This window comes from Eschscholzia californica, unplaced genomic scaffold (assembly GCF_041429995.1).
Source record: "Eschscholzia californica isolate CP2 unplaced genomic scaffold, dmEscCali1.0.p SCAF_3, whole genome shotgun sequence".
In the NCBI taxonomy this organism is placed as follows: domain Eukaryota; kingdom Viridiplantae; phylum Streptophyta; class Magnoliopsida; order Ranunculales; family Papaveraceae; genus Eschscholzia; species Eschscholzia californica.
In genome coordinates, this window is record NW_028238420.1 from 30,481,847 (window position 1) to 30,491,519 (window position 9,673).

Here is a 9,673-nt window from a genome sequence, read left to right on the forward strand (position 1 = left end):
TGTTCTTGATGAAACTTAGGCAATATTTGCTCCGTAAAGTGACTCACTTATTTAACCATCTCCTGATAAATATTGTACGATACAACAATTCTAATATAAACTTCTGGACTCGTAGACCATTAGATAAAGTATGAGTTAAAAGAAAAGGAAATTAAAGGAGACAAACTAAAACGGACAAAATTGAAGCTACGAGTGTCGAAATTGAACGAAATTTTGAGGGATGGTGCGAAATAACCTTCCGCTCATTCTTTGCAGCTTCGCCACAACCGGGCTACTTCGAAGGTCAAATTCCATCGTCTAGTTGTTTTATTCATTCAGTTTAATCAATAAAGTTCAGTATTTTAATTTAAATTTTTTTACTTTCGATTTTGTAGTCTTTAGACGAAAATCTAAGGCTCTTTTGGAAATATATATGTCGCGTCATACGACTAGATGGTTTAGGGTCAGAGGGTCAGGAGGAGACAAAAAGATGGGTCGGCGAGAATTTTCTAAAAGAGTTGAGACAAGAGAAGGAAAGAAAATGAAGGGTTTATATAGGACGCAGTCCATAGTAATCCCTAACCCTTTAAATCTAATAAATGAAAGTAATCTTTTTCCGACCCAACACACTAACATAAACGGGTGCATGGGCAAAAATACGGGTATTTTTTTAATTTGCAACGACTTGCGACAACTTTGCAACGACTTGCGACAACGTGTCTTTCGTTTCCGGATGTGTAACACGGTTGTGGATTGATAATCGTTTCATTGTTTTTCGGTAAGAAACAAATGGAAATTGTCGTTTTGCTATAATGATAGGGGAAGTTGGTTGAGTGGCTTTTCATTGTTCATCTTCTTCAGCTCATAAACCCATTTGGATAAGCCTTTCCTCCTTCTCCTCTATTCTTCTACCCACAAAGATAAAAAAAAAAAAAAAGAAAAGAAAATCCAACTCCAATGGCGACTTCTTGCAGTTTTCTGCAACTCAGTTTACCTAAACAAAGCCCTAATTTCACTCCATTATTTCCTTCTCGTCATCTCAACCTTTCAATTCCATCACGTCAATCTTCTCCTTCTTCTTCTCTCTGTTTTGCTTCAACTCAATTACCTTATCCAATTTCAACAAAATCTGACCACAAAATCAAATCCTCAGAAAAAGAATCAGTGAACTCGATTGAATCGGTTAATTCAGTAGTTAATCCATCACTTCATTATGCAAATGTTATGTTCTTCAAAACAGCTTATAATGTTCAGATTATGGTAGATGAAGACGAGAATGAAGAAGCATTATTGAGAAGGTTTCGAAGAGAAGTATCAAAAGCTGGAATTATTCAGGAGTGTAAAAGGAGGAAATTCTTTGAGAACAAGCAGGAGGAGAAGAAGAGGCGAGTTAGAGATGCTGCTAAAAGGAATCGCCGGAGGTTAGTACTCTCTCTCTCTTGCATTAGTTCAAATTTCTACTGATTTTTTTGATAATGTAGTTGGATTGTTGTCTAGTTCATTGGAATTAAAATGAGATAACCCTAGATTGCTTAAGAAAATATTGGTAATTACTCCTTCATTGTCAAATTTATGGTGTTAGAATTACTTAAATCTGATACTGAAATTTTCTTATAAGTTAGTGTTTTGGCTGAATATGAAAAGGATAGATTTGATTATAATTAAGAACAATAGTGGTGGGACTTCGTCCTGTGAGTCCGAGGATCGCGTGATCAATCTCAGCCATCCGTCTGGGCCGTGACCCGGTGGGAGACTGGGAGTGTATTAGGATTTCTTTCCTAATACACTCTTCTTACTTTTTAGTTTCCTTATGTTCATCTCTTTCGTAACAAAATTTTTATTCCTCCCTCCATTTGCTCCTGCCCCATTACTAATTTATCATAAATCTCAAGGACCATTACTTCATGAAGGAGGGTACTCGGCCGAGTGGTTTAGGTTTCGCACGACTCAGTCGAGCTTCTCTCGTTCTTCTGAACGAGGATACCCGGTCTCCCGAGTGAGGGTACCTGGTCTCCGACCGTGGGATATCCCGTCCCCGAACCGGTCTGCTTCATGGCCGAGAGGTGTTGTGATCCCCCGCCTGCTTGGAAGTGATGCAAGCGGGTGGGTTACTTAGACCAATAAATGTTCACTTTTAACTAGTGGACCTAATGCTTAGCGCCACTCAAAGGCTCCAACTTCATCAACATCTTCTTCTCATGAGTCATGAAGTTCATGCTACGTCCGAGATGTCTCTTGAAGATGCCACCTCCGTTATTGCCACCTTAACCGTTAATGACCCCAAAGATCTCTCTTGGTATGCCGATAGTGGAGCCTTAAGTCACATGACTTCTTCTAAAGGTAATTTCTCGAGTATCACTTCTTATGAGGGCCCAAGTAAGGTCTTCACAAGGAGATGGTACTGGTATAGTGGTATTTCTATCTCTCATAAGGGTGTTGTTTCTATGAACCTGATTCTCTTTTATTTCCTTCTCATAATAATCTCATGCGCACTGGTAGACTTACCAATGATTTTCAATGCTTCATTCTCTTTTCCAAAATCGGCTTTTTGATTTTTTTGGGACTACAGAACGATAATGGGCAACCAGAAGTAGGCATGGCGATCTTTATGTCCTCGATCAACATCTCTCTTTTCTTTTTAGTTCTACAGCTCCTAGTTTAAAAGGCCCTCATGAAGTTTGGCATATGCGTCTTGCTCATGTTTCTCCTAGGATTTTAGATGTTCTAAATTGATTGAATTGGGTTATCACTCTCTTTCTTTATGTACTCCTTTCCATATGAGTAAAAATCACCGTCTTCCTTTTAATTTGAATGATAAAAGAGCTTCTTCTCCTTCAAAGTTAATCCATATTGATTTGTGGGGCCCCACTTCGGCTAATCGTTCTAATGGGTTTCAATGATATATTCTTTTTCTTGATTAATTTAGTCGTTTCTCTTGGATTATTCCCATTAGAATCGAATCAGAATTCTTTTTATTGTTCAGAAGTTAAAAGCCTCGGTTAAAAATCTTTTGAAATTGTCGAATTAAATCTTTTTAATTAGATGGTCGTACCGAATTTCGTAGTAAATCCTTTTTAGATTTACTAGATTCAAGCGGCATGGACCGCCTGGTTTCCTATCTTCATACACTGCTCAAAATGCTAAAGTATAGAGGAAACATCGTCATGTTATGGAAACGGGTCTTAGTTTTTTGTTTCATAGTCGCATGCTGAGTTCAAATTGGGTTGAGGTGTTTCAAACGACCACATTTTTCATCAATCGCATGTCTGCCCCTGTTTTCCAAGATTCGTCTCCATTTTCCATCTTATTTGGTAAGTTCCCGTTCTATTCTATGCTTCGTACATTTGATTGCCTTTCTTTCCCCTATTTACACCCTTGTGCTCCTAACAAGCTTGTTCCTCGAAGTCTTCCTTGTGCTTCTATAGGTCACGTTCCCTATCACAAGAGGTTCAATTGTCTTAATCGCCTCGAAACTACATATCTTGTTATGTTGTCTTTGATGAATCTGCTTTTCCTTTCAAAGGGGCACCTCTTCCTTCTCTTCTTAGCTTGACTTGGTAAGTTTCTAGACTCTTCTACCTCCGATTCTACATCATCTCCTTCTCTGGGTTCTTCATCCCCTAGGTCTTCTCTTGACCCTTTGTCCGCTCCACCTTCTGCTTCCATAAACGAAGGTGCATACTCCGGTTTCAGGTCTCAGCCCCTCCTGCCGAGACTTTTGGGCTCCCCATGGACACGGCCTTTGAGCCCTCTACTGCCGCGTCTGATGACCCTCGCTCGGCCTTGGTTCCTCAGCTAGTTTTTGCTGAGTCCGAGGGCCCTGTAGTGACTGCAGTCTCTCAGCCAGTTCTGGCTGAGACCAACATTTCACCTTCTCAGCCACTCTCGACCTCCTTCAACTCTTAAGGTAGCCCTCATAGTCCAGCTACCCCTCGTTCTTCCTCATCCTTGTGCTACAGGCTTCTTCACCTATTGACAACATCTTGAGTTCATTATCAGATTCGGGGTGTACAAGACCGGTTGGGAATATTTCGTTCTCATCTTTGACTGAGCGTCTATCTCAAAAGCTTCATTCAAGAGCTTTTGGATGTTACGCCACACCTATTTCAGTCCCACTTTCTTTGCAGTTTGAGGATCTCTCCGTTGCCTCTCAGATATGATCTCGTTATCTTATGCCTCCTTGTGATTCTCTATTATTCGGGTTGATAGGTTGTTTATTTTATGAGGCTTTATTCGAAATCTAGCTAAGGAAGTAAGATTCTTCCCTCTACTTATGACCGTTCCACTTGCTATATCTATAACTGACGTGGACAATTTCGATAAACAATTAGTATGAGAGTTGTTGTTCCCTGGGCCCTGTTACCACAAATTGTGGTTTTGGGCATCCTTCACCTTGAAGACTAGCTTAAAAGGTAAGGCTTTCCCTCCACTTATAAACTCACAATTCGTCTCTCTTAATACCAATGTCGGATTACCACAACAATGCATCCATATTTATCATTTTTTTTTTCTGTTACTTACTTCAGAAACCTTGTTGTATGTGGCACTGCCTATTCACTGCCTTAATGACCATTTTTATGAAGTAGTTCTCTTTCGTTTGTTAAGAAATCCTTATAAATAAATAAACCAAGGTCGACCATTTGTTGATCTCTGATATCGTTATTATAATTTTGACTGTTTTTTTTTCTACATAGTCGTTTCCGATACACCTATAACTACAAGTTATACTGAGCAATTAATTCCGTGTGCATGTTCTTTCCAATTCATGAAGTTATTTATTGAATGTGGTAGTTATAACTGGAATTTTTGATTTTGCAGACGGTACACCCCAAGGCCCCCAATAACAGCAGCTGGAGATGCTGCAAATGGTCCTAAAAAAGGAGCAGATAAGGATGATGATAACTGGGAGATGCCTGCAGGAGGGGCTCTTCCGTATTAAGGTTTTTCCAATAATCAACTCCATGATTTAACAAGGTAGTACTCCGTCAATCTTATGCTTCTGTTTTTGTATTTTAACTAAAAACGTTTCTGTAATACAAAATTTTATTGTTTTCTTCGAGATGCTCATTTAAACATAAACACCATTGTTCGAGGTTCCTTTTGTAGAAGATGATATTCTCTTTTCTTGCTTTTTCCTGTCTCAGAAAATGAGAAGATGTTATTAAATTTGTAGACGTCTAACTCTAACCCAATTAAGTAGCAATGGGTAGAGCGACATTTCACATTAGATCTTACATAATTAGTCGAGGCATATTTAGTCTATGTGGGACAAATTTCAGGGGCGATAGGAAAAGGAACACGATAGCTCTTGAATGAGGTGCTCGTACGAACTTACTAACCGCGTAGGAATCATATAGCAATTCTTTTTCCTAGTATTCTAAAGTAGTGCTTCATATAGCAATTCTCCTTCCACCACCACCACCACCACTGACCGTCCACCATCACTGGCTACCACAATGGACTCTATACAATTCTCCTCTATCTTTCTTTCCTTCAAGGAAACCCTAGGTTTCAGTTCATTCAAATGCAACCTAGGATTTAGTTTTGAAATCTGGACTAAAACTTGGCGTTTCAGTCGACGAAATCGACCGAAACACCAGGTTTTATTCGATTTTGTCGATTGAAATCTTTTGTACTAGAGTCGGAAAATTGACTAAAATGTGGTGTTTCAATCTCGAAATCATTGAAACACTTGGGGTTTTCCGGAGAGGAGTAGGGTAGAGAGAGAACTTGATGGTGGTAGTTGCCGATAATGGTGTCGGAACGGTGGTAGTGGCGGTCGTGGTGGTGGTAGAAGGAGAAGAGAGAAGAACTTTGTTTTGTTCCTAAATCAATGGATGACTGGTGTCCGGCCATGAAGAAAGAGAGAGGACATAAGAGTAATACTTTAGAATGACAGGGTAAAAGAAGAAAGTAAAACTTGGCCATTAAGTTTGATGAATGGAAATATGATTTTTGAGGTCAAATCAAAACATTGGACAAACATAAGACCCAAATTAAAACCTTAGACGAATATAAGGACCTAATTTTCTACTTGGTCCTGAATTCGTGGTCCAATTGGATTTAACCCAAAAGTATAACATTTTCAAATAATTCTTTCATATACAAACAAGTTGAACATTTTTCCCATAAGCGCGGATCTTGGATTTGTCTTTCAACAAAAAAAGAAAGAAGAAAAAGAGACTCTAGATTTGCGGGCATAACCCAGGAATTTGGTGTCAAATTATGCAGCTCCCCTTCAACTTGAAACAATTAATAAGACCACTATTCTATAAGTTCAACAAAAAAAAAGACCACTATACTATAAATTAATAAGACTGACTGTACTATAAAATCGAGCGTATGGAGTACCTCTGCAACAAAAAAAGAGAGTATGGAGTACCACATTGTGGTATGGAAATAAATGTTAGCACAAATAATTTTGTTGCCATAGTTGAGCACTAAATGCAAGTAACAGTTTCCCAACTATGAATGTGACCTATCGCAATGAATCACACTTACATTTTAATGCAGACAACACTGTCTGAGGCAGGGGTGGCAGCCTCTCAATTGCTTTCATAAATTACTCTTCTCTATCTCTCTTTGTTTCTTCATGAATGCTAATGGAACATTGATATCTAATTAATTCCATGTGAAATCCAAACAATGCCATTAGGCAAAGTTTAAGAGTGATAATTTGTCCGACCACTATCAATGTTGAACCTCAAATAGGGTGGGTATAAGTTTAAGAGTGATAATTTGTCCGACCACTATCAATGTTGAACCTCAGACAGGGTATGTAGTTGATCAGGATTTAGAGAGAATAAACACAACATTTGTTCTCTCTAAATCTTGTCCGGTCATATACTCCGATCGGGATTCAATTGTTATAGTCGTCGGGGCAGAATCTCATTCGAAGAATTATTGAAGGACTTATATTGTTCTTTGAAGATTATCCCAAATAGGCAAACTAGCTAATTATACGTAAGAATTCATTATACTTATATCAGTAATCGAGGAGTCAGTATCGGACATAAAACTTTTTTCTACCAAATTGGGATAATCTTCAAAGACCAATATAAGTCCTTGAATAATTCTTGACTTCTCCATTTGCCTATTTGGGATAATCTTCAAAGACCAATATAAGTCCTTGAATAGTTCTTCGAATCAGAAGAGTCAATGCTTATATTTGGTGTTCGAGAAGTCAAACATCAAATCAGAAGAGTCAATGCTTATATTGGTGTTCGAAGAGTCACTTATATGGGTGTTCGAAGAGTCACTTAAGGAATAAGGACATAACTTTTTTCTGCAAAATAACAATACTCTTCCATTTATTCCTTTGTTCTATCAATATATCATATACAAATGTTATAGCTATGACTATAATAGTACTATTACAAGCTAGAGTGCAAATAGTATACAATCTTAGAAGAATATAATATCTCGAACAATGACTAAATATCAATATCATTCACAAAAACTCAGCCAAACTTGTTTTAAATAAGTAATCACTAACTATCTGATTCAATTTCTCTGAACCATGGAAGGCATCCCAAAATACGTATTTATTCGCATCCGTGCACGTTAGCGAGTCTGTTAGATGGCATAAGTAACTCATCTCGAAGATACCCGTTCCACAGCACCCTAGGGCTACATCTTCAAATCCTACAACAACATTTATTAGAGATAGTGGGACATTATCATTAGTCGATTAAACTAAAACCCTCTTAGGTTAAATATGGGAGACAAAAATTGAACCTTTTCGCTTTTATTATTAGACAAGACGTTAAATAGGCCTTGGCTAACTCAGCTTAATCGCGTTGTTTAGAATATCACGTATCAATTATAACAACTTCTATTCTTAACAACGTATCATCTACCAAAAAAAACCTGGAGCAAATAGGGTTTGGGTTGGTTTTTCACTTGCTTAACCCAATCGGTCTGTTTCAATATGAAAAATATAAAGCTCAATCCATCTACGCAATGAGTTTGACACGGTCAATCTAACGATTCACATTTTTTTTGTTTATTTTGATATGATGTTTGACTTGTTCGTTACTAATTTTCGACTTTAGCTAGAGCTTTCCTCATAAATGAGAGCATGAAAGCAGAAAATGAGAATCAAATAAAAAAAAATAAAAAAACTTACCATATAAGTGAGGTTTCTGAATGGCTTCTAAAATAGGAATATAAGCATTAGAAAACACCACTCTGATCCCTTTGACTTCTTTTCTCAATTTACCAACTAAAATCTTCACTTTCTCACTAAAATCACTTGCCAATTTGTTGTAATATTCATTACAAGAACCAGGGGCCTTCCTATTTGTAACTCTTTCTAATGGCAAACAACCCATTGGGGGTATCCCAGCCATGGATATTTTTCGAGCGCCTAATCGATAGATATCCATGAGAAATTTCTCAGCGAGCCCAATGAGAAAAATTTGATACTCATCCACCGTAAAATGGGCCGATCGTCGTGGCCCTGCAAAATAATTCTCTAAAAAATCATTTGTTCCTACGCTCACTATATATAACGCTTCGCTTATTATTTCGGTCGCCTTTTCTTTGCCCAAATAATTTATTAATCTTTTCTTATACTCCTTGAAGTACTCCACTTCCTTCCACAGAGGTATCACAGACTGCAATTCAAGAAAATGTTAGTGTAAGATTAGTGGACGACTTTTTTACTTTTACATGTCACACATCTTTTCTTACGACATAGTTACACTCCATATGGTAAATAATGATACGGAAATGCTAGGTTCACTAAAATACATGTGATTTTTACATCAGAATGATATACCATTTCCTTTTGAAAATTTGGCTAAATCTGGGCCATCAAAAGATAAACGACCTAAAAAATAACTACTCAGATTTGGTCAAACTTTCAAAGAGAACTTGCCACATCATTCCAGCATAAAATTCAGCAAATTTTTTGATAATGAGTGGACTTACTAACACATCAGAAGTGGCATTGTCGTAGCCCGATCCAGCAGAGGCGAAACAAACTCCGGTAGCGAAGTCCTTGATACTATAAGCTGGATCTAGGTAAGCAGGTACAGTAGGTTTGATTCCAAGATACTCAGACATTATATCGGTCGATATCCGACCGTTACAAAATCGCCCGGTCGGTTTACCACCTTCAAAATCACGCCCATATGGTTTAAAATTGCTTCTAGCAAGTGTTGGAATATAATTATTATTCCCGGAATCAACTGATGAGTCTCCAAACACAATGATGGCTGGAATTTTTCCTCCTTCAATTTCAATGAAGAATAACAAGAACTGTGTTATAAAGAAGAATGTGATTATTGGTATCTTATGTGATCTCATTTTTCACCTTTTACTTAAAAGGACAAAGTATCTAGGGTTTGAGATATTTTTGGCTTTGTAGTTCATCTGTATATCAATATAGAGAGAGTGAGATGGAGAGAGAGAGAGATTTATTAATTGTCTACCAAAAAAGTGAGAAAACTGTTGGGAGGTCTTTATTGGGGGATTGGTGAGGTTGTTTGCTAGATCAGTGAGTTATGAGTTGGAGCTGTCATAGCAAAGAAGATACTGTGTACAACACAGGTAGGGTTAATTAAGGGTGGGAATCAAGCGGGCGAGCGCGCCCGCCAACCCGGAACGCCAAAGCCGGATGGACTAAAGAACTAGCCCGAAGCCCGAACCATGCACTACCCACACGAGCCACACGACCCCGACCCGTTAC

The 9,673-nt window shown here is 38.1% G+C and overlaps 2 protein-coding genes across 2 annotated transcripts; one reads left to right on the plus strand and one right to left on the minus strand.

The window, feature by feature from the left end:
• The first annotated feature begins 597 nt into the window (after nucleotides 1-597).
• On the plus strand, nucleotides 598-5,145 carry LOC147549467 (small ribosomal subunit protein bS21c-like). The gene is made up of 2 exons (XM_086669017.1): nucleotides 598-1,400; nucleotides 4,798-5,145. The coding sequence occupies exons 1-2, from the start codon at nucleotides 937-939 to the stop codon at nucleotides 4,916-4,918; spliced, it is 585 nt and encodes a 194-aa protein (XP_086525143.1). The 5' UTR covers nucleotides 598-936; the 3' UTR covers nucleotides 4,919-5,145.
• Nucleotides 5,146-7,258: 2,113 nt separating this feature from the next.
• On the minus strand, nucleotides 7,259-9,417 carry LOC147549468 (GDSL esterase/lipase At2g42990-like). The gene is made up of 3 exons (XM_086671740.1): nucleotides 8,914-9,417; nucleotides 8,108-8,597; nucleotides 7,259-7,623 (listed from the first exon to the last, which is right to left on the minus strand). The coding sequence occupies exons 1-3, from the start codon at nucleotides 9,289-9,291 to the stop codon at nucleotides 7,430-7,432; spliced, it is 1,062 nt and encodes a 353-aa protein (XP_086527866.1). The 5' UTR covers nucleotides 9,292-9,417; the 3' UTR covers nucleotides 7,259-7,429.
• Nucleotides 9,418-9,673: the final 256 nt, after the last annotated feature.